At 37.3% G+C, this 25848-nt stretch overlaps 1 protein-coding gene across 1 annotated transcript; it reads right to left on the reverse strand.

The window, feature by feature from the left end:
* LOC121370473 lies at positions 1–25567 on the reverse strand. The gene is made up of 2 exons (XM_041495723.1): positions 25281–25567; positions 1–1398 (listed from the first exon to the last, which is right to left on the reverse strand). The coding sequence occupies exon 2, from the start codon at positions 1219–1221 to the stop codon at positions 124–126; it is 1098 nt and encodes a 365-aa protein (XP_041351657.1). The 5' UTR covers positions 1222–1398; positions 25281–25567; the 3' UTR covers positions 1–123.
* Between the last annotated feature and the right edge of the window lie 281 nt (positions 25568–25848).

Here is a 25848-nt window from a genome sequence, read left to right on the forward strand (position 1 = left end):
TGACCTATAGCCCTCCCATGTTTACATGTTGTCAGGGAGAGCTAGAGGTGGATGTAAATAATTAATCCATAACTGACGACCAAATGCAACCAGTTTCTGTGTATCTCTATTTTCTCGTAACATTTAATTACTTTTAATCACACTGGGATTTTTTTTCCACACTATATCTCCTGGCCAATTCTGAAAAGAATTCACGTCTAATAGTGAGCCTTTCATAGCAGGATAATAAGGCTTCATGTTGTGTCTTGTCAAAAACTTAATAATCTTAATCCCGTCTTTTCTGTGGAGAGCCCATTCCATTTGTACGACGACGACGTTAACTGTACTGAAAAACCTATCTCCACCCAGAAGAGCTCTTGTTTCGTGCCCCTCTATATCCATTTTGATAACAACTTTGGTAAAGTTAAAAATAGACAGCAGGTCGTCCAAGGGAATTGCTTGGGCAACTTCCGCATCGTTCGCTGACGTCATTTCCTTTACGTAAGTGCCGCCAACGTTACCAGGGTGTGTCCCGAAACCGACCCTGAACCTTTTGTCGGATATGGCGTTGTGGATGACGTATGCCTCGTTCTGGAACTGTCCCTCTCGGATCGACTTACAGAGACGTCTGACGTTGCCTAGCAACGGGTCTATGAGAACGACGCGTCGTCCCATTTTCGCGATCGTCAATCCGTACACGCCAACATTGGCGCCGATATCGACGAAATCGGCATCGGCGTGTTTCGTCATAAATTCATACGTCATCTGGACTAGATCTCCCTCCCAGATTCCTCGTTCTATTATGTCTCTCGACACCCACACATCCTGGGCTTTAGGATATATAAATATCGGCGTATCACCTGCTGGAGACTTCAGCGTAGCTTTCTTGAAATCACCAGTGTCTAAATCGCAGACGCCATTTTGGATTCGCCATGACGTTGAGGTTCTTGTTAACACTGTCGCTGTGCGCGCATAAGACAGGTGTAGAAGTGTTTTCCATGGCCTAACATTTCGTGGAGAAACTGTAGGAAAACATTCTTGACATGATGTAACATTTGGTTTGCTAAAAGGCAGCAACAGCGTTTCGCGTATTAACAACTTCTCGATAAACCGTGATGGCTCCAACGAAATATGAAGATAATTTTTCAGATTTATGGCGTAAACGAAAAACAGCATTGTGATGGAAATCCATAGTAACAGAATAACAAGAATAAGTCGTACTTTACATTTAACACGAACCATTGATGATTCTTTTATGGAAATTTAGAAAAATTGGAAAAATGTTGAACAGTTCTTTCGGTATTTGTTGATTTGTTTGTTCCTCCTTTTTTCGTCTTTTTGTTCCTCTTTCCTTCCTTCCTTTCTGTTTTTTAATAAATTTGTCCAGTATTCAGTTTCGACTCTTTTTTTTACGTCAACCTGTAAAAGAAAAAAAAACAAAAAAAAAAAAAACAATATATAATATATATATATATATTATATATAATATATATATATATATATATATATATATATATATATATATATATATATAATAAAAACAATACTTCGTACATACAATAATACTTAATAATACTCAAATAAAAAACAGTGATAATCTCCATGAACGTCAAGTTTCAGTTACTGTCTATTTTTGTCCTTGTTATAGTAGTGTAGAGTCTACAATACATGCAATAATGTACATCAAATTCTTCTGTTAAAAATAAAATCATAAAATGTTTGAAACTTGTAAAAAATATCGAATAATTTTCAGAACAATAAACAGTTTAACTGAAAACATATTTACCATGTTCTTGTCATATATTAATGTCTAATCATCTTGTTCTACATATCAAGGACACTATAATTCGGAATACCTACCCTGACAGGTACAGAACTATATATCTTCAAAATCTATAACTCCACAAAACCACATTGATTTGTACTAAATGTAAATGTAAACAGGCACCCGCCAGCATGTGAATGACATAAGAGGTAACCCAACTATTATCCTGTTCAATTATTTAGACCCAAAGTTTTTTGCAAATGTTACGTTTATTTCCTATTCGATATTTGTTTTCTTTGCATTTACATGAAAACAAACCAAAACCCCGACAGGTTTTATATACAAATCATCATATAAAATGTACGAAGTTGACTTAATTCTACTTTTTAAAAATCTCTGTGTCTTTTGAATGCACGTTATTTCTCCTATAAATAACTACGGTCATTTGCATATCAAAACATTGGGATCTGAGGCTACGTAAAGGCCATTATAGCTTGTTTCACTAAATCAAGGTTATTATTGTTTTGCAGTGTGTAACAGCATTGTCTAATCTTTCCGTTAAACATAGATGTAAACAAACAGAACATGTAACCCTTTCTTGTAGGTGCATTATATTTAATAAATTTAGCTAATGTATTATGTATTTTTATTTTATTATATCAATTATATATTAGCATACCATACCTAACCTAACACAACTGAGGTGTAGCACAGTAATAAACACAAATCACCTCACACACCGCAGGAATGTGCTTTCCAAATTTATAAATACATTTAATGCAGGGCCGGACCCAGAAGACCGGGGGGGGGGGATAAAATGTCAAAGGCCACCAACATCAAATAATAATACAAATGTTATTTAATTTGCCTCTAAATAGGGAACTCATACGTATATATATATAGTATTTAGGGTGGTGCTTGGGGCTGGGGTTTGGGGGTTGGGTGTTACATTTGTAATGCGAAAAACCAAAGGGCTATTGTTCGGACTCGTATGGGTTCAACCACTTTTTCATCCCGCAGACACAGCCCTGAATGTTCAAAATACGATAGCATTGCTTGGTCAATAACATCATTATTTCGATCTATGACTGCACGTGCTATTGTAGCAATGTGTAAACCACGTAAAATACAAGTTAGGTAGGGTATATAAATTCATTGAAAATATATTAGTCGACATTCTTGTTATTGTTATTTGAGGAAAAATATGGGTAAATCGAAAAACACTTCAGTTGATGTAAAATCGTGTATTAAGAACGTTTTCGATTATTTTGAAGATGAATATCAGCGCGGTAGACCTAGGTATGCTTCTTATCGAATTGTCGATCGAGTTGCCGCTGCACTTAAAGTTTCGGTTTCAACAGTAAAAAGAACTGTGAAAAATCTAAGCTCTACGAATCCAAGCACAGAAATCACTGTTAAAAAACGCGACCGAAAACTCATCGATTTATTTGATAAAGATGTTATTAGACGACGAGTATACAGATTTTATAGTGAGGGCGAATTACCTACATTACATAAGATTAACGTGGCTTTAAGGGAGGAATGTGGAATCAACATATCCATATCAACTTTACTAAGAACACTCCATGACCTCGATTTTAAATACCAACATATGTCTACAACTGGAAAAGTGATTTTTGAGGACGCCAATATATCAGACAGGAGACTGTTCTATCTCCATGAAATATCCAGTTTACGAGAACAGGGGTATTTAATAGTGTATCAAGATGAGACCTGGGTGAATGTCAACCACACAACATCCCACCACTGGACAGTCTTCGGTGACTGGGAAGGGAAAAAGACTTAATTTGTCATGCTGGCTGTGATAAATATGGATTGATAGATGGCTGTGAATTGATCTTTGAGGCTAAAAAAACAGACGGAGACTATCATGGTGAGATGAATCATGAAAATTTCATCAAATGGTTTGAAGAACAACTTATGCCTTCTCTACCAGAACCTTCTGTTATCGCCATGGATAACGCAAGCTACCACAACAAATTAACTGAGATTACACGATGTCCTGCACTAAACGCTTAAAAGGAAGAAATTCAGTCGTGGCTACGAAACAAAAATATACCTTTTGAGAGTAACATGACAAAGCCAGTTCTTTATGAACTTGTGAAAAGTAACAAATGTGCAAAGCAATTTGTTACTGATGATATTGCTGAACGCCATGGGCACTTGTGTCTAAGACTGCCGCCAAGACATTCTGAACTCAATCCGATAGAACTGATCTGGAGTCAAAGGGCACATAGCTCGTCATAATGATGGTAAAATGACCACGTGCGGAGAGAACTTGCATATGCATTGAACTCTGGCACACCTACACACTTCTCTGACGCAGTTAAACATGTAATAAAGATCGAAGAAGATTTTAGAAAACAAAATAGTTTTATAAGAAATAAAATACACCCTGTGATAGTCCCCCTTAACGAAGATAGTGATGAAGAAATGAGTTCGTCTTGTTAAGTTATTTCTCCATACCCATCAGGAGTATTACTTTAATGTATGCATGAACTCTTTAACACCAAAAATAATTTATTTCCATATCATTCACTATCAAACAACCTAACAACCTATAAACTAATCGACTAGAAATGCATATAGACTACACATACATACGAGAGAAATGTTTATTTAACGACACACTCAACGCATTTGATATACGTTTATGTGGCGTCAGACAAAACGGTTAAGGAGCATTATGACAGTGAGAAAGAAACTCGCTACCGCCACATGGGCCACTGTTTCCGATAAGCAATTTTGATAAGCAATAAGGGACGTTTTATATGCACCATCCCATAGACAGGATAGCACATACCACAGCCTTTATACATCAGTTGTAGTGCACAGGCTGGAACTAGACACAACCCAATGGGTCCACCATGTGGGATCGATAAGTCGACCTACCATGAGCGAACGCTTTACCTCTGAGCTACGTCCCGCTCCATATACAAAAGAAGCCTTAAGTGGGGTTGGGGTTGTGCAGAGGGTCACACCTCCACCAATCGCATGCATACCATATTCTTCTCTCTCTCTCCCTATAACCATATAACCATAGATTAAAATATGTTGAGTTCGTCGTTACATAAATGACGTCTCTCTCTCTCTCTCTCTCTCTCTCTCTCTCTCTCTCTCTCTCTCTCTCTCTCTGTTTGTCTGTCTCTCCCTTCAGCGCGCGCGCTTCTGTATTCCACAATATAATTATAATATTTGATACATATTTTTTTTTCAAATTGAGGTTTAGTCACTTGAACTGCTCACCTGAATCCGCGCCTGCTTCATGTTTACAGATATTTTCTTAAATATAGGTCATACTACGATTTGTGCGGATAGGACGATAGAACCGAACATTAGTTTGAAACGCACTATAGAATGATGCTTTTGATATGCAAATGACCTTAGTTATTTATAGGAGAAATAACGTGCATTCAAAAGACACAGAGATTTTTAAAAAGTGGAATTAAGTCAACTTCGTGCATTTTATATGATGATTTGTATATAAAACCTGTCGGGGTTTGGGTTTGTTTTCATGTAAATGCAAAGAAAACAAATATCGAATAGGAAATAAACGTAACATTTGCAAAAAACCTTGGGTCTAAATAATTGAACAGGATAATAGTCGTCCATACGTTTTATTGTTCAGTGTAAGGATCACGTGGCATATCATCTAACTTTGGCGGGTCTAATGTCAGCGTAGCAGACGATAATTTTGCAGGTAATTTTGATAACTGGAGTTCGCTATGTGAGGCATTTCATTGGTACCAAAATATTGCCTTGGCAAAAACTGATAGCATGCACAATATTTATGGTATTATAATTAAAACATAGAGCTGGTAGCTTGACTAGAAGTATGTTCAATACTGTGAGAGAAAAACCCAAACACTTCGTTGATGCTGTTCAGGTTGATAATAACGTAATATCCCGCATAATCTCGCGATACATGCAGTTACAAAAAAAAGAGTATCGAAACCATATGTCGACCGAAATTGTATGACGGTAAAGTAGCCTTTTGCAGTTGTGAGAAAGCGAAGATCCTTACGGTTCATTTTGCATAGACTTGGGTGGATGAATCGATGAACAAAACCGTGAAAGATTGAATGATTGATTGATTGGATGGGTGAATGTTTGACCAAATGAAGATAAGAATATCGGGATTGTTCGTTTGAAAAAGAAGAAAAATAAACCGGGAGCCCAGGACCTTGAGCTCAAACGAACGGGGTACTGATATCTGAGTACAGGGACAGTTAGGGAACAACATGAGCCATACACATATGGATTTCTGCCGGGACCCAGCTGCTGCGTGTGAACCCTGGAAACCCTTAAAGGGAGAGTAAACTCAAACAAGAGCCTTGTGTGTTGGAAAGATGCATACCCGGACCACCAACACATACTGACACTTTAACAAATGAAAAACGCGTAATTTTAGAGTTAATAAAAAGCCATGATTATTCCTGCTAACTGGGGGCAGCCATTTTGTTTCGTTTTTGTGACGTCCGGTGGTATAGCATGGGGCGAAGTGACTTGATAGCATAATAAACTATTTAACTAAATATATTTCAATTTGCATCAATAGAACGAAATGGAGTTACAGTATTTGTTTCTTTTAAAAAATCCAAAGAAAAAATGCATATTATGAGGCCTATTGGTAGGGTACGTTCGAGCAAAAACGACCACTCACGATACCCAAATGATAATTTCCTTTTCTTTGGGACTACGTAATTGGTCAGTTTTGTGATTTTAGATGGGGAAAGTCTACTTAATCAAGGGTTTTACAGAATTACTTACAGTAATAAAGCAGGACGGCTGATAATACCCATTACGATTTGAGGGGTGTCCGCGCGGTATCATACAATACCCTGTGATCTTAATAAAAGAGACACGTCTTTTTAGTGTGTCTAGACACAGTGTCTGGGGACCGTCTAAATATACACCTGCCAATCAGGAACCACAGATACAGGCCACGGAAAGAAAAGACCAATTGACCAAGAAAACACTCCGATTATTATTTCAGTACGTGGGTTAATTTATGTACAAAACATAATACAGTTATTTCAACACTTTGATAATGGTGTTTTATTTTGTATTGAAAAATAATATATACTTGAAGCTGGCTTACTGGTATGGATATTATTACAGAACATTGCGATGCATCCGCAAAAATCAGAAATGTTTTGTTTCTTCAGTTCGAAGATTAATTCCAGACGTGACACGTTAGGTATTACGTAACCACCAGTTCGCCAGAGGGCGTACTCACTGGGATGGTACAAAATGGCTGCGTCCATTATATATATAATAGCCGTCACATTTAACCGTTTTATTAATTAACTATACGATTATACTTGTTGATATTAAGCAATAATGTGCATTATATATCGTTGAATATGCATACCAGGCCAAATGCCTTAATTATCCCTTCCTTTAAATTAACCAATGTACCAGTCAAAACGACTTCCACACTGTGCACACTTACAATGTGGTCATATGTGACAGACACGCCAACCATTGCAAAAGGCCCTCAAGACGTCCCTAAGGGCCCCAGATTTTGGGCTAGCTCAAACATTGGAGGTACTAGGTAAACCCAAGTTTAAATGAACAAGTATATCCCCACTGAGTGTAAAATGACCCATACCAGACAAATTGCCTGCTGCGTTGGCCTTACCAGACACCACTAGAAGTTTCATTTCACCTGCTACGTCTAAAACATCGACTGCTGTTCACAAACCACTATTTGAAGCCCTGCAGGGGGGGAATATTTGGGGTGTCTGGCAGGACCAACACAGCAGTCTGTTAGCTTTTTTTTTTTTAAATGTCAGTCATTGAAAGACCAATTTGCCAAACGTTTGGCTCCCAGGACACATAGATTAAACCGGGAGCCCAGAGAGTTTTGATTAGCATTGTGAGTACAAAAGGTTTGAGACCTGGAATATGTAGGTGTGGACTGTGGGACCCCAAAACAGCCATTCTTAAGTGTCATCTCCTGTACCAATCCGAGGGGCCGCCCCTCAAAATAACCCAAATGTTAAGTTTAATTAGCATAGTTGAGTACACCAGTCAAACCTACACCAAAATGTTCTCTGTTGATGTACTAATTAAGATTCACCATTCTTAAGTGTCAACTCCTGTGCTTAATCCACTTAAGAACGCCCCTAATTAGCACTAATTAGAAGTTTAATTAGCATGGTTGAGTACATCAATGAAACTGATGCCAAAATATTCTTTAGGGTACCCTGACTAAGGATCAGTGATTCTTAAGTGTCAACCCCTGTATCGAATCCACTTAAGAATGGGTCAAAGGTCAAAATCCACCCAATTTCAGGTTTAATTAGTACAATCGAGTACATCAACGCAACTAACGTTAAAATTTCCTCTGTTGATGTACTAATTAAGATCCACCATTCTTAAGTGCCAACTCCTGTACTTAGTCCACTTAAGAACGCCCCTAATTAGCACTAATTAGAAGTTTAATTAGCATGGTTGAGTACAGCAACGAAACTGATGCCCCTCATGGTCGATACGAAAGTTATTACTCATCCAGTAGATATTTGTAACTCTATGGCTGGTCATTTTTGCAAAGTGTTTAGCGACCCAACAGATGCGAATTTTGATGATAAATTTAAATCAAGCTTAGAAGCCAAGGTGTCGGCATTTAAAGCTGATGCACTAAGATCGGATGAAAACTTTGATATTTCACCAAATTTAGTTAGCAATATATGCTCCAAGCTTCCAAATAACAAGTCATGTGGCCTAGATGGAATATTTTATGAACATATTAAATATGGAGGCGAATATCTCTTCTTCTGCCTATCAAGGTTATTTTCACTAATGGTTAACAATGGATGTATTCCTGATGAATGGCATCGCGGTATCTTGGTATGCATTTACAAAGGACATAATATGTCCAAATTAAGTCCAGATTCATACAGAGGGATTACGCTTTTATCTGTAGTTTTAAGATTTTTGAGAAAGTTTTAGAATCATTAATGCCACAGCTAGTCTCATCGCTGATTACCCGAATAATCATCAATGTGGATTTCAAAAAGGCCTGTCGAGCATCGATGCTTCTTTTGTGTTACAAGAAACATTAAATCACTATAAGGAACGCAGTGACGGCACTTGTGTCGCATTTCTGGATAGTTCAAAAGCTTTCGATACTGTCTGGCATGCAGGTTTGCTATATAAAACTATCAGAAATAGGAATCCCTCCTAAAGTCTGGCTTATTTTGAACAGGATATATAGCAATGCCAAATCTTGTGTTTTTGTAAACAATATATACTCACAGTACTTCAGGCAACAAAGGGGGTTATGTCAAGGTAGTATTCTTTCTCCTAAACTATATGTTTTATACATAAACGAATTGCTAAGCAAGTTAAGCGGATCAAAAAAAGGAACTATGATACTTGATGTTCACGTATCTTGCCCCACACAAGCGGACGATATAGCTATTATTTCTCCTACATCAAGCAATATGCAAGATATGCTATTGATCTGTGAACAGTATAGCTTAAAATGGCGATTCATATTCTCGTCGCTTAAAAGTCAAATGATTAATTTCTGTAGAGAGGGTGATCCACCCTTTTTTCTATATAATAAACAAATATCTATCACAAATTCTATAAAACATGTTGGCATCACTTTGAATAAAAATCTAAATAACTGGGATCGAACCTTACAAGCATGTAAGACTATCAAGTCTACAAGTATGGTACTTTTGCAATCAGGGTGTCACCCACGCGGCCTAAATCCAGCTACAAGTGTAAAATTAGTTAATGCTCTTTGCTTATCCAAAGCTCTCTATGGGTGTGAACTATGGAACTCTATTACCAAAAGCGAGTTATTAGCACTAGAAAGGGCCTTCAGATTTGCAATAAAAAGTATTCAGGGTTTACCAAAAAGGACACGAACAAACATATGTTTAGGGTTAATTGGTACTATTTCAGTTGAAGCAAAAATAGACTCTAATAAACTATATTTCCTAGGACATCTCCTTCGCTTACCTACATGGACGTTACCCTATAAGGTTATAACAAGCAGATTATTATGTTTTAAAAATATGTGCATTTCTTCTCCAGTTGGATTTGCAGCAGACATACATAGGATCCTTTGCAAATATAAATTAATTGCACACTTAGATGACTACTATAAAACGTCCATATTTCCTCCCAAACAAACATGGAAAAGAATAGTGAAGAATTGTGTCTTCGAGTTTGAGGAAACAGAATGGAAAAGACAAATATCTGTAACTCCGGATACTAATCATTTTCTACAAATCCACCCAAACCTACAAATACATAAAGCATGGGATATTTCTCGTTCAAACCCTTTGCTAAAAGAACAGGCACATCATGTTATAAGTATATGCGCTACATGGAGGCCTCGATCATCTCAAGGTTTTTGTTCCCTTTGTAATTTACATTACTCCGATCTTCTTATACATGTTATAATTAGCTGTCAGTATTTATCTAAAACCAGAGATGACTTTTGGTGTTCAATCTTAGATATTGGTCCAATTGAGCTAAGCACAGAATTGCATTATCTTTCAGACGAGGCGTTCATTACTCAATTACTATCTTGCATTCCGCCCTTAAACCTTGATAAAGATACCACGAAATCCTATGTTGAGATTGTCGTAGAATTCATATATTTATTAAGTAAAACATATTTTAACACGTTAATTAATAACTGAGATACAGTGCACAGCAAAACGGCACACCTTGTGTGTATGTACAATTGTAAAATACATTTAATATTATGTTTATTTTGAAAATCGTTTTCTTTTAATTCTTCTCTGTAGTTATCACTAATATGTATACTTGTTTGTCTCTGTGCTGTAATTATTTCTTTGTATGTATATCTGTATATCTGTTGTTTTGTTGTTACAACTCTCTTTAAGAGGAATAAAGAATATATATATATCAATGAAACTGATGCCAAAATATTCTTTAGGGTACCCTGACTAAGGATCAGTGATTCTTAAGTGTCAACCCCTGTATCGAATCCACTTAAGAATGGGTCAAAGGTCAAAATCCACCCAATTTCAGGTTTAATTAGTACAATCGAGTACATCAACGCAACTAACGTTAAAATTTCCTCTGTTGATGTACTAATTAAGATCCACCATTCTTAAGTGCCAACTCCTGTACTTAGTCCACTTAAGAACGCCCCTAATTAGCACTAATTAGAAGTTTAATTAGCATGGTTGAGTACAGCAACGAAACTGATGCCAAAATATTCTTTAGGGTACACTGATAAAGGATCAGTGATTCTTAAGTGTCAACCCCTGTACCGAATCCACTTAAGAACGGGTCAAAGTTCAAAATCCACCCAAGTTTAGGTTTAATTAGCACGATGGAGTACATCAACGAAACTAACGTTAACATTTTCTCTCTTGATATACTAATTAAGATCCACCATTCGTGTCAACTCCTGTACTTGGTCCACTTAAGAATGCCCCATATTAGCGCTAATTATAAGATTAATTAGCATGATTGAGTACATCAGTGAAATTGATGCCAAAATATTCCTTAGGGTACCCCGACTAAAGATCAATGATTCTTAAATATCAACCCCTGTACTGAATTCACTTAAGGTAAAGGGTCACAATTTGCCCAATGTTAGGTTTATTAGCATTCACGAGTACATCAAAACATTAATATGTTCTCTGTTGGTATGATAAACAAGACCCGTGATTCTTAATGTCAACTCCTGTAGTTAAAGGGAGGATCAACTCAAATATGAGCCTGATGTGTTGGAAAGATGCATACCCGAACGACCAACACATACTAACACTTTAAGAAATGAAAAACACGTAATTTTAGAGTTAATAAAAAAAACGTGATTATTCCTGCTAACTGGGGCAGCCATTTTGTTTCGTTTTTGTGACGTCCGGTGGTATAGCTTGGGGTGAAGTGACGTCAGCTCCGTCCAATGCCTCTATGCACAGTATAAACAAACGCTCTAATTTACGATAAGGTGCTTCGCTTTCATCAACCTGACTTGTAAAACAACATAAATGACTTGATAGTATAATAAACCATTTAACTAAATATATTTCAATTTGCATCAATAGAACGAAATGGAGTTATAGTATTTTACTCTTTTAAAAAATCCAAAGAAAAAAATGCATATTATTAGGCCTATTGGTAGGGTACGTTCGAGCAAAAACAACCACTCATGATACCCAAATGGTAATTTTATTTTCTTTGGGACTACGTAATTGGTCAGTTTTGTGATTTTAGATGGGAAAGTCTACTTAATCTTGAAAGGGTTTTACAGAATTACTTACAGTAATAAAGCAGGACGGCTGATAATGTCCATTACAATACCCTGTGATCTTAATAAAAGAGGCACGTCCTTTTAGTGTGTCTAGACACAGTGTATGGGGACCGTCTAAATATACACCTGCCAATCAGGATCCACAGGTACAGGCCACGGAAAGAAAAGACCAATTAACCAAGAAAACACTCCGATTATTATTTCAGTATGTGGGATAATTTATGTACAAATAAGACAGTTATTTCAACACTTTGACAATGGTGGTTTATTTTGTATTGAAAAATAATATATACTTGGTGCTGGCTTACTGGGATGGATACTATTACAGAACATTGCAATGCATCCGCAAAAATCAGATATGTTTTGTTTCTTCAGTTCGAAGACTAATTCCTGATGTGACACGTTAGGTATTACGTAACCACCAGCTCGCCAGAGGTCGGATTCACTAGGATGGCAGACCTTCGTTTTTGAAAAACCCAGGAGTGCTAAAAATCGCACTCCTCAAAATGCTTACGAGGGGGTGGAAATCACACTCCTCAAAATGCAGAGGAGGGAAAAATCGCACCCCTCAAAATAATCAGAATTAGAGGCAAGAGACCGAGAGGAATTGCACCCATGAACATTATTAAGTTTGAGGAGTAATGATTTCTAAATTAAATATCTTAAGAGTTGATGTTTTGTGTTTTCAAAATAAATATCCTAATTTAACTAATATGATAGTTGTTCTCAAAGATGAAGGAATGGGCCATTGCAGTCTTTCACAAGAAAAAGAAACACCATGAACACAACATTTATCGATGTCTTATGTATTATATGCATATTATGTTGATTTGTTTGTGTTTATTCTGTTTTATTCAAAACAAGTACAATAATTTTAATCTTCATCGCAGAATTATATGATTTCTCCATGGACACAAACCTGTGAACTGAATGTGAATTGGCATTGTAACAACTATGGTATTGTTATTAACAATTCTAACTGTAAAATATCTAATAAAACACTCACAAAAAAAAATGATTTAAACTAAAAAGAAATTAAAAGTGTAACAACCACATGACACAGGGTTATCACATTTATCATTATATCATAATATACATGTCATGTACCTTCAAATTCTGTATTTAAAAATGATAATAATAATAATGTCATAACAGAGATAATGTCAACATCTATTGTTTTCTACCCAAATATATCTTAATTTTTATAAATATATATTTTTACAAACAGGATTAACTTTAATTATCGGTGTACTGTAATTAACACGTCATTTATTATACCAGTGTTCTAGCTAGCACTAAATAGAGGGGCGCTGAGCCCTGCCCGCGTTTTGCGCCGCCCTGTCGTATTTGTTACCGCACCGCCCCTGATTATCGCCGCCCTGCCCTAATTCATTGTCAAATAATAAATACATAATCTTGTTTCCTGTCAAAGCGTGTACAGTGTTGTTACGAGTCTGAATTCCCAATTTAAAAACGTTTGACAATACATTGTTTGGCCATTTGTGAAAGCCGATAGCAGTAACGTGGTATGTTTTTTCTTCTTCTATTGTTAGTCGATATAACTGCAGACGAGCGGACAGGCAGTCTTACAAAGCTGGAATGCGAAGTAATCCTCACACCGTCACGCACATAACCACACACCACCTAGCAAACACCTAGCTGAAAGTAGGCCATCATAATAAACTTCGACAGAACGTCAAATGCGAAATTTTTAAAATAATTTTTGCCGTTGCAAATACCCAAACCAAGATACATATAGTTTTAACTGGTGTCAGTAGTCCTTATCAATGACACATTGATTGCATCTTTATAATATGGCACAGAGTAAACTAGCAACACTGGTTATTTGTTCTATGTAGGTATAACTGTCTTTTGTTAAAAGCATGCCTGCTATTTAATGAAATCTATCTAGACCTTGACATGCAATAATAGCCGTTTTTAAATGCAGTGAGCAACTTGTTACAAATATATCTTTATGTCAATGTTTTAAATTTGTTTGTTCTTTTATTTCTTTATTTCTTTTTATTTATTTCTAATCATTCTCTTTTCTTCTTTTTTTTTCATTTCTTGATTTCTTTTAATTATTTCATTTATTTATTTTAAATTACATTAGGGCACGATATTACATGGTATAAATACTATATATAATAGAAAAAAGAATAGGATTTTTTAGGTGATCCAACCTTTTGTAAAACATTTTAATAGTTAAAAAGTTTGATTTTATTTAACGACACCACTAGAGCATTTTAATTTATTAATAATCGGCTATTGGATGTCAAACATTTGGTAATTTTGAAATTTAGTCTTAGAGAAAAACCCGCTATTTTTTTCCTTTAGTAGCAAGGGATCGTTTATATACACCATCCCACAGACAGGATAGCACATACCACGGCACATACCAGTCGTGTTGCACTGGTTGCAACGAGATTTTTTTTAATAGTGTCTATATTTAATATATTAGTACAATAATATTGCATTCGGCGATGAATGTACTGTTTCATCAAACATCCAAATTTAAGAACAATAAATTTGGGTTTAGAAATTGATTGCCCCCCTCCCTCCAAAAACGTTTTATAAATTAAAACCAGCATAGATATTTCTACATATCCATGTATGATAGTTATGAATGTAAAATATTCGATCATATCCAGCATTTGCCTCAAAAATAAGATTTTTGCGTTAAAAATGCCCTACAATTAAATTAGCGCCCTGCCCCATCAAAATCCTAGCTACAACACTGTTATACTACTAACTCGAATCATAGCAACCCATAAAAAACAAAAACAGACAAACAAAACCCAACATAACCACCCTAATGTAAATTTAATTTTAAAATATACATGCTTTACACTCGGTAAATTCGAATTACTGACTTGAAATTAAATCGGTGTATGTTTGTTTCAGGGTCCCGTCAACCGATCACATGTACTAGAAATCCGACTCTACCAAGGTCAATGTCCTTTGCTTTAAATCACGTGGCAGTATCGTGTCTACGAGTACATCGCTATGTTATTAACGAAAATAAAACCTGCTTTACTAAATTACATTTTTGTTTGTGTACGCGTTTTCTGTGATATCAACATGTATAAACATTACACAATATACAGTAAACATTATATATATTGGACAACGCGCCTATTATTTTTCCTAGCTGATTGGCTCAGTGTAAAGATAACCAACCAATCGTGTTTCAGTATGTAAAAAGTATTCTAGGAAGTTCATTGTGAACAGAATGGAAAGATTTGTGGCGTTGTGGATTGGATTCAATAAACAATTAAAATGGCGGAGTTAAAAAACAAACAACACAAGCGTGATTTGTTCAATTTAGGGGCGCGTTATTTCGCGCCCGTCAGATTGAGTTGACGGGGGTTCACGGGCGTGATAGCGCTCGTGCCCGTCAAAAACGAAGGTCTGGGATGGTACAAAATGGCTGCGCCCATTATATATAATAGCCGTCACATTTAAGCATTTTATTAATTAACTATACGATTATACTTGTTGATATTAAGCAATAATGTGCATTATATATCGTTGACTATGCATAACAGGCCAAATGCCTTAATTGTCCCCTCCTTTAATCCACTTTCCCTTGCGAACAAATGATCCAGTGTAGTCACTACAGTCTTGTGAGTGTCATCATCTGTTTTTGCATGAAGGCATATCTTGGTATCCGCCTCCTCGTGGTTATTTCTAACGTCATCGACCACATCGCATTTGAGACCTCCATCTACAACTTTGCCAGGAACTGTGGCAGTTGGATTTTGAATGATTTTGATTTCAAGGCATCACTAATGACCTTTGGTCTCCTTTATTCAGGTCATGTTATCCAAAAAAAACCTCCCCGATATCTGCTCAACATAAGCACAGGGAAGGCTGCCAATGACGAGATTCGGGAAAGTCTGCAAGCGTTCCAGAAAATGGACAGTCACGCCATCGAGAATGCCTACAGTCCTGCATTAGTGATCCCAACAGATTTGAAGAGAAGATAACAAAATCACAGCTAAAGACCTTTACAAATGATTGTGTGAAGAATCAAAGAGCTAAAGACCACAGAATAGCTTAACTTAAGGGCACAAGAGATCTTATGGGTCACCTTGTGTTACTAGCAACCAAAAGGAATCTGAACTTGCCATTCATATTTGAATATCCACTCACACCTGTACCATTATCAACATGCAGCACAGATGAAACAATGGCAAAACCAGAAAAAAAAGCATTCTCTTCCATTTATTGGAATCAAAGGTGAAAGACAGGAAAGACCATCCCGAATTCATACGTGCATGCATTGTAGACGGCCAATTTCTCCTTCATACATTACCACACTGTCTACCGCCAACTTACGGAGGACTTGCAAGAAGCATTATGATTCGAACAATGGCATTCTCTGTCATTCAAGTTACCTTGTCTTTGACAACTACCCACAACCATCTTTGAAAGATATGGAGCAGAAGAGGAGCAGATAACAGGGAGTTTTTTGCATCATTCAAAACCCAACTTCTACAGTTCCTGGCAAGAGAATGGCAGGGCCAGCAATATGCACATGTAATTTGAAGCCGCCAGCTCTACCTTGATATTCCTGGGGAATGCTATCATTTCAAAGTTGTAGATGGAGTTCTCAAGTGCATTATGGTCGATGACCTTAGAAATAACCACGAGGAGGCTGATACCAAGATATGCATTCATACAAAATCAGTTGATGACACTCACAAGACTGGGGTAAAAGAAGACATAGTCATCCGTGCGTCAGATACTGACATAGCAGTCATCATGTATCACTGCAGAACGTTTGAGTCGCCGCTGTGGATGGATGTTGGTACAGCTGTCAAATATGTGCAGCACTACCAGGATTCCATGCATTTCACCAGTAGTGACTAGGATACAAGCAAGACAACACTCAATGCCTTTTGATACAAGATATTTGAAAAGGGTTATGGACCAAAGTCAATGACAAAGAATCCGTTGGAGAAGCTGAAGGGCATAAATGCAAGTGCCATTCCACCATGTTTGGCAGAGCTAAACATGCATATGAAACATGCATCCTTTGTTGCACAAATGTGGGTGAATGCCGATCTCACTGATATCCAACAACATCCATTTGCATCAAATGGATGGGATTTTGACAACGGATATTATCAACCAATAAGGAACACAACTGCCAAAAACCCTCATTCCAGATGAAAACGAGATTGATGATGATGACAGCATCGAAGATGAAGACATGACAGTATCATCTGATGATGAGGCAGTCCTTTCTGAGGATGAATATTAAGGAAGGTGAAAGTTGTTTAGGCAGGCAATGAAATGGAACCAGACAGAAACTCAAGTTCTGTTTTGATTAATAACTGTATTTCTGTCTGGTGACTAATCAGAATAATGAACCTTCAGTTGAATTTTGATCACATTAATAACTTAGTTTAGATTTAGGGACGCACGTTTCGTGTTGATCTAGTCGTGGAGTTCGATTGCATTTAGTATAATCATATACTCATATTCTTTATTCATGCTGTGCTTTTGGAGAAATCCCATTTTTAATGCATGTGTTTTGGCGCGGAATCGAAAGTATATTGTGTGGCTTGCAGCTTGGACAGAATTCCCAAAAATGTATTATTTAATTGAGTGGCTATTACATCACCTAGAACCATCACCTATGGACCGTGTGAACTAGCTTGTATCTTATGTTTGGTACACCAGGAATTTCACTGTTCAACTAATAGTACACTCATAATTTTACTAGACACTGGTGAAAACAATGGATCAACGTATGTATAACTATTACAACAGTTACTCTTGTTCATGCAAACAGTATCGCTGCTATAACACTCGCACTGAGTAAATGTAATCTTTCATTGTTCAAATGGGGAAATAGTCATATTATCATATTCATATATTACAATCAAATAGAAATTTAGTTATATTAATAATACATTTTCATTTCACACTCATTGCATTTAAAGTGGACTAACTACAGAAGTTGACATTAAGAATCACGGGTCTTGTTTATCATACCAACAGAGAACATATTAATGTTTTGATGTACTCGTGAATGCTAATGAACCAGAAATTGGGCAAACTGTGACCTTTGACCTGAAGTGAATTCAGTACAGGGGTTGATATTTAAGAATCACTGATCCTTAGTCGGGGAACCCTAAGGAATATGTTGGCATCAGTTTCGTTGATGTACTCAATCATGCAAATTAATCTTCTAATTAGCGCTAATTAGGGGCATTCTTAAGTGGACTAAGTACAGGAGTTGACACTTAAGAATAGTGGATCTTAATTAGTACATGAACAGAGAACCTTTTAAAGGGACATTCCTGAGTTTGCTGCAATTTTTAAAGATATTGTCGATTAATAAAATGTTTCTACGATTAAACTTACGTATTAAATATATTTTCTTGTTTAGAATATTAGTCGCTGTATATTAAACGTGTTTCTGATCGTTCTAATATTTGTACTAGGTTAATTTTCATTTTATTTCCTAAAACAAATTTTTTCGTACGTACGAAATTATTTGAAGACAAAATCCAGTTTGAGCTTCTTACAAATATTAGTACGGCCAGAAACATATTGAATATACAGATACTGATATTCTAAACAAGAAAATATATTTAATATGTAAGTTTAATTGTAGAAATATTTAATTAGTCGGAAACATCTTACAATGCAGCAAACTCAGGAATGTCCCTTTAACGTTAGTTTCGTTACCGTACTCGATCGTGCTAATTAAACCTGAAATCTGGTGGATTTTGACCTATGACCCGTTCTTAAGTGGATTCGGTACAGGGGTTGACACTTAAGAATCTCTGATCCTTAGTCAGGGTACCCTAAAGAATATTTTTAGCATCAGTTTCGTTGATGTACTCAACCATGCTAATTAAACTTCTAATTAATGCTAATTAGGTGCGTTCTTAAGTGGACTAAGTACAGGAGTTGACACTTAAGAATGGTGGATCTTAATTAGTACATCAACAGAGAACATTTTGGTGTAGGTTTGACTGGTGTACTCAACTATGCTAATTAAACTTAACATTTGGGTTATTTTGAGGGGCGGCCCCTCGGATTAGTACAGGAGATGACACTTAAGAATGGCTGTTTGGGGGTCCCACAGTCCACACCTACATATTCCAGGTCTCAAACCTTTTGTACTCGCAATGCTAATTAAAACTCTCTGGGCTCCCAGACTAGATACTTTATTTAAGTTTTCACACCCAAAGAATTTGATAAACATGATATCAATAATGTAAACGTGTGTTTTATACTTAGATAGAAAATATTGTGAAAACACACACTAGTTGCACACTATCCCATTTATAGTGAGACCGTAGTTTTGCACAATTACATAGTTTAGTGCATGGAAGCAATGTTAGAAAACATTTGCAAGGAGGTCGACATACCTTCTTGCAGCCACTTCTACTCAAATGATGTGACTGCCTTTGGAAGTGCTGTTTAGAAAGGAATCAATTGATCATGAAGTCCTTGGTCTACTCCCAATCACACGATTTTGGTAGCTGTTGTTTAGCCCCAAATATGTTCTGTTTGGTATGCGGCCACCTTAGTAAGTTTGGTAAGGGCAGCTTTTGTGCGACGTATACGATCTAGCCGCCTCAATTTTGTCAGAGTACCTTCTTTGCCTGGTCCCTCTGGGTGTTCTTGTTTCTCCTATCTTAAAGAAGTACAACAAACCTTTGAAGCTGATACACGATGTCACCTGTCATGCAACAGGACATTTGGGACAGACACCTTTTCCTGATATTACAGGAACATTGCTGTATCTAAATGTCCTGTGCTGTTTCTCCACCAATACTACTGAACAACTATGTGTCACATTCACTGGACGCATCAACAAATTGCTGTATCTAAATGTCCTGTGCTGTTTCTCCACCAGTACTACTGAACAACTATGTGTCACATTCACTGGACGCATCAACAAATTGCTGTATCTAAATGTCCTGTGCTGTTTCTCCACCAGTACTACTGAACAACTATGTGTCACATTCACTGGACGCATCAACAAATTGCTGTATCTAAATGTCCTGTGCTTTTTATCCACCAGTACTACTGAACAAATATGTGTCACATTCACTGGACGCATCAACAAATTGCTGTATCTAAATGTCCTGTGCTGTTTCTCCACCAGTACTACTGAACAACTATGTGTCACATTCACTGGACGCATCAACAAATTGCTGTATCTAAATGTCCTGTGCTGTTTCTCCACCAGTACTACTGAACAACTATGTGTCACATTCACTGGACGCATCAACAAATTGCTGTATCTAAATGTCCTGTGCTGTTTCTCCACCAGTACTACTGAACAACTATGTGTCACATTCATTGGACGCATCAACAAATTGCTGTATCTAAATGTCCTGTGCTGTTTCTCCACCAGTACTACTGAACAACTATGTGTCACATTCACTGGACGCATCAACAAATTGCTGTATCTAAATGTCCTGTGCTGTTTCTCCACCAGTACTACTGAACAACTATGTGTCACATTCACTGGACGCATCAACAAATTGCTGTATCTAAATGTCCTGTGCTGTTTCTCCACCAGTACTACTGAACAACTATGTGTCACATTCACTGGACGCATCAACAAATTGCTGTATCTAAATGTCCTGTGCTGTTTCTCCACCAGTACTACTGAACAACTATGTGTCACATTCACTGGACGCATCAACAAATTGCTGTATCTAAATGTCCTGTGCTTTTTATCCACCAGTACTACTGAACAACTATGTGTCACATTCACTGGACGCATCAACAAATTGCTGTATCTAAATGTCCTGTGCTGTTTCTCCACCAGTACTACTGAACAACTATGTGTCACATTCACTGGACGCATCAACAAATTGCTGTATCTAAATGTCCTGTGCTGTTTCTCCACCAGTACTACTGAACAACTATGTGTCACATTCACTGGACGCATCAACAAATTGCTGTATCTAAATGTCCTGTGCTGTTTCTCCACCAGTACTACTGAACAACTATGTGTCACATTCATTGGACGCATCAACAAATTGCTGTATCTAAATGTCCTGTGCTGTTTCTCCACCAGTACTACTGAACAACTATGTGTCACATTCACTGACGCATCAACAAATTGCTGTATCTAAATGTCCTGTGCTGTTTCTCCACCAGTACTACTGAACAACTATGTGTCACATTCACTGGACGCATCAACAAATTGCTGTATCTAAATGTCCTGTGCTGTTTCTCCACCAGTACTACTGAACAACTATGTGTCACATTCACTGGACGCATCAACAAATTGCTGTATCTAAATGTCCTGTGCTGTTTTTCCACCAGTACTACTGAACAACTATGTGTCACATTCACTGGACGCATCAACAAATTGCTGTATCTAAATGTCCTGTGCTGTTTCTCCACCAGTACTACTGAACAACTATGTGTCACATTCACTGGACGCATCAACAAATTGCTGTATCTAAATGTCCTGTGCTGTTTCTCCACCAGTACTACTGAACAACTATGTGTCACATTCACTGGACGCATCAACAAATAGAAATGTATTTGCCTTTTGTTCTTCTAGGCTGGCTGCAGTGTCATGAGCTGATATCATCCTATAGTTTCTCTTCATGCCATAGACAATTTATGGTTCATCAAGAGATAAAGTATACAAATTGGCAATTGCATGGATCACACCACCAGTGTCAGCCGATCTTATCAGTACTTTCTTATGGTCATTATGTGCATATAACGTAGTCTTTTGTTGGCTTCTTCGTGATCACATGGTGTCAGATCAGGTCACATAATACACTCATATGAACACACAAGATTGGTATCGTGTGTGCTGTGCATCTTCTTTCCATAAGTGAATAGCATTAAAATACAGTATTACTAGAACTGATACACCTCAATTTTATTTTGATCCACGTGGACGAAACTGCCAGGTTTTATGAATGAAGTAATCGTTTGACAATAATGTATTTCCCTGGGGGGGGGGGGGGGGGGGGGGGGTTCTGCCTCACTGAACTCTTTAGGCAGTTGCTGATGTATCAATCTCATACCACATTTAAATATTTTATGGTTGCACGTCCCTGGGTAAATAAGATATGCAGACTTTAGTTCTGCGTAGTCACAAAATGTTGCACAACATTTGGTGAGCAACATATTGACCATAACGGAACAATCTATTCTTTTTGCATCTTCTTCTAGCATCTGATAATTAGAAGTTGTAGCCAGTTTATTATAGTAGCCAATGAGATCCACCTTTGTGCATCGCCTTAGTTCTCCGATGTCTAAACATGCAGGCGGTGATCCCTGGTTTTGTTTTTTGGGGGGTTTTTTTGTATGAAAATGTGTGTTTCACGTCTCTATTTCTGGATTGACAAGAAATGTACATCCTGCCAAATATTTCAGTCGGGTTTCATGGTTTTAAACTGTAAAATCATTGACAACTTTCGATGCGATATCTTCTAAAAGACAGCCATGTTGTTGTACGAGATAAAAGTCTGATACTGGATTTGTTTGGCTAGCCAAGTTGAATCGACCTTCCCTGCTGGGTTTTTTTTAATTTTTATTGTTGTGTGTTTTTTGTTGTTGTTTTCTCTTTTTTTCTTGTTTTTTGTTTGTTTGTTTATGTATTTATTTAGTGCGTGCGTGCGTGCGTGCGTGTGTGCGTACGTGTGTGTGTGTGTGTGTTGTTTCCTGCTCTAAATCATTTAAGCGGAGGGATTATCCGTAATTACAATCATCTCAACATATTTGATGACAGACAGAAATATATTGTATTTAAAGTCTCACCCACAATATTACATAAATACATAAACATTCTTAATAAAATTAAAAAAGAGGCCACTCCTTATGGAGTTACGAGAGACTAAAACCGAAAAACTATTAAAATAAATACATATTATAATAAAATACACAGTAGACATAAAAATCGTTAATTAAAAAACTAGCTTCTAAAAAGAGCGGATATTTAAGCTCCATTTTGAACATCCCCAATACAAGAATATACTTTAGTTCTCCAAACAGATGCTCCATAAGTAATAATCGGTAGAACTAGGTTATCGTTCAGCTTTTAAAATACATTAAAATTCATGCCACCCATGTTTTTACTTTTAGCAATAAGAAGACCAGCAGAGAGAGAGCGAGAGAGAGAGAGAGAGAGAGAGAGAGAGAGAGAGAGAGAGAGAGAGAGAGAGAGAGAGAGAGAGAGAGAGAGAGAGAGAGAGCAACTACTTTGGCAGTATTACTGCAATTTAAAAATCCATCTAGGAAGGAAGCAAGGATTGTTTAACGTGCACATTCAGAGCAAGCTGTTGTAGCACACGCCTATCTTGGGCACAGGCACATACCTCAACCGGTTTCTCTGTCCAGGACAGGAAAGGTGTGGGGGGGGGGGGGGGTAGGAGGGAGGACCGCCTGCGCTGGCCGTGGTCAGTAGCAGACGGAGGTGGTATGGTGCTATGGAATTTTGAATGTCCCGTAGGATTGAGCCAAAGAGAAAGGGTGCGCATTTTGAGTTTGGGCGCAATTTAGAACGGTCGATCTAATAGGAAAGATGGGGAGCTACGAATAGGTTTGGAGTCCATCTAGTGCAATACCTAGGTATTTATATCTCTTGGTATAGTCTTTAACGTCACTGAACCCGCACATGAACACGACTTGGGACAACTGTGTCGATGGAGTACGGAAATGTACTACTTTTGATGTTTCTACATTTATATTCATTTTATTATCAAAGCGCCATTCACCAAGACAATTTAGAAGCATTTGGAGGTTTTTCTCGTTTTCAGCTAAGATAACAATATCATCTGCATATAGCAGCACACTGACCCTTTCTCCGTCAACATGAACACCTAATCCAAGACGTTTCAGGGATATAGCTAAGTCATTAATAAACAAGTTATAAAGCAAAGGTGATAAAAAGGCAACCTTGTTTTACACCTCAGTTAACTTGAAACCAATCGGCTTTAAGATCATTTACTCTAACACAGCTGTTTACGTTATGATAAATAGCCAGCAAAACATTAAACATGTTTCCATGGATGCCCAAATCCTGAAGTTTGCACCAAAGAAGTGATCTGTCAATATGGTCAAACGTTTTACTAAAATCAACGAAAGCCGTGAACCTTGTTTCGACGATGTTAGTTAGATAGATGATCTACTGTACTCCGACCTTTACGAGATCCATTTTGTTCCTCTACAATAAGTCCCGATTCATCTGCCCACTGTGTTAACCTTTCATTAAGTATACTGCAATATAGTTTGTATTCGTTCTACCACAATTTTCGCACTCGTCTCCGTTTGTTACAATTACCATAACGGACACGGACCAGTTTACGTGGAAGCTTATTAATAATTTCTGCTTTAGCTATATTACAAAAGTTGTTATAACAACTATTAATATTTTGTTCTGTTATCACATTTGACTCCAACTCACCGAGGGACGAGACGTAGCCCAGTGGTAAAGCGCTCGCTCGATGCGCGGTCGGTTTGGGATTGATCTCCGTTAGTGGGCCCATTGGGCTATTTCTCGCTCCAGCCAGTGCACCACGACTGGTACACCAAAGGCCGTGGTATGTGCTATCATGTGTATGGGGTGGTGCTGCTATTCGAAAAGAGTAGCCCATGAAGTGGCGACAGCGAGTTTCCTCCCTCAATATCTGTGTGGTCCTTAATCATATGTCCGACGCCATATAACCGTAAATAAAATTTGTTGAGTGCCTCGTTAAATAAACCATTTCCTTCCTTCCAACTCACCGATAAGCGAGGATCAAGAAAGGTATATATTATCATCTGTCATGAAACTATCTGCAATGTCTGGATCGACACCGTCCACTGAACAAACACGTGTAACCACACTGCTGGCCCGCTCCACGCGAAAGCTGTGAAAGCTATTTAAGTTTTCATATGCAACAAAACAGTCATCTACAACAGCACGTCCACTAAAAAGTACCGAAGTATAATCATTCACAATATAATTTCTACCATTCAGAATAGAAAAGTTATTGGAAATAAGGAAATCGCATAAAATAGAACCATATCTGTTTTCTTGGTAATCTATTACGTCTCTGGGAGATAAAGTGTCCACCCCTGCAATAAAATCTCCCTTATCACCACACCTAATATTAAAGTCCCCCCACACAAACAATAGGCCCTGCCCCTGGAAAGTATATATATATATAATTACCAAGTAAAGTATCGGAAAATTCAGTTGCCTCGCACGCGCGAGAAGAGTTTTGTGGTGGTAAATAACAAACACATCTAACAAAAGCTTCCAACCTGGTTTTATGTTTGAGAGAAATCCATAGTATCCCATCATAAGAGCTTCCGAGTACCGTTTTGTCACACGTAGAATATAGACTGGATTTAATCAAAAACACCAACTCCACCGGAGCCTTTCTTTGCGTTGCGGTGGGTTTTCCTGTTTTGGTCTAGCCACGAGTAACCAGGCACACATAAAGTACTACCTTCTTTTAAAGGGGTTCCTGCTACGCCAATGACTCTAAGTCACTGTTAATAATGCATGAAGTCAGCATCTCGATTCACACGCCTTACATTATGATGAGTATTCGAACCATAGGAATATTCCCTGGAAGACCCGGGATTGCCATCACGACGGTCATGCTCTGAATTTCTTCCCTTTGTGTGCGCTACACTATTCAATTCAATTGTGTACTAACATTGATCTATACAGCTCATCTGTATAAATATTTCAGAAGAAACAAAGCACAAACAAACAATACATAGACATACATATACTCGGAAAATCCATTAAACAAATAAAAAAATTTTAAAAAAATTATAATAATATATATATATATATATATATATATATATATATATATAT

This window comes from Gigantopelta aegis, chromosome 4 (genome assembly GCF_016097555.1).
Source record: "Gigantopelta aegis isolate Gae_Host chromosome 4, Gae_host_genome, whole genome shotgun sequence".
Lineage (NCBI taxonomy): Eukaryota > Metazoa > Mollusca > Gastropoda > Neomphalida > Peltospiridae > Gigantopelta > Gigantopelta aegis.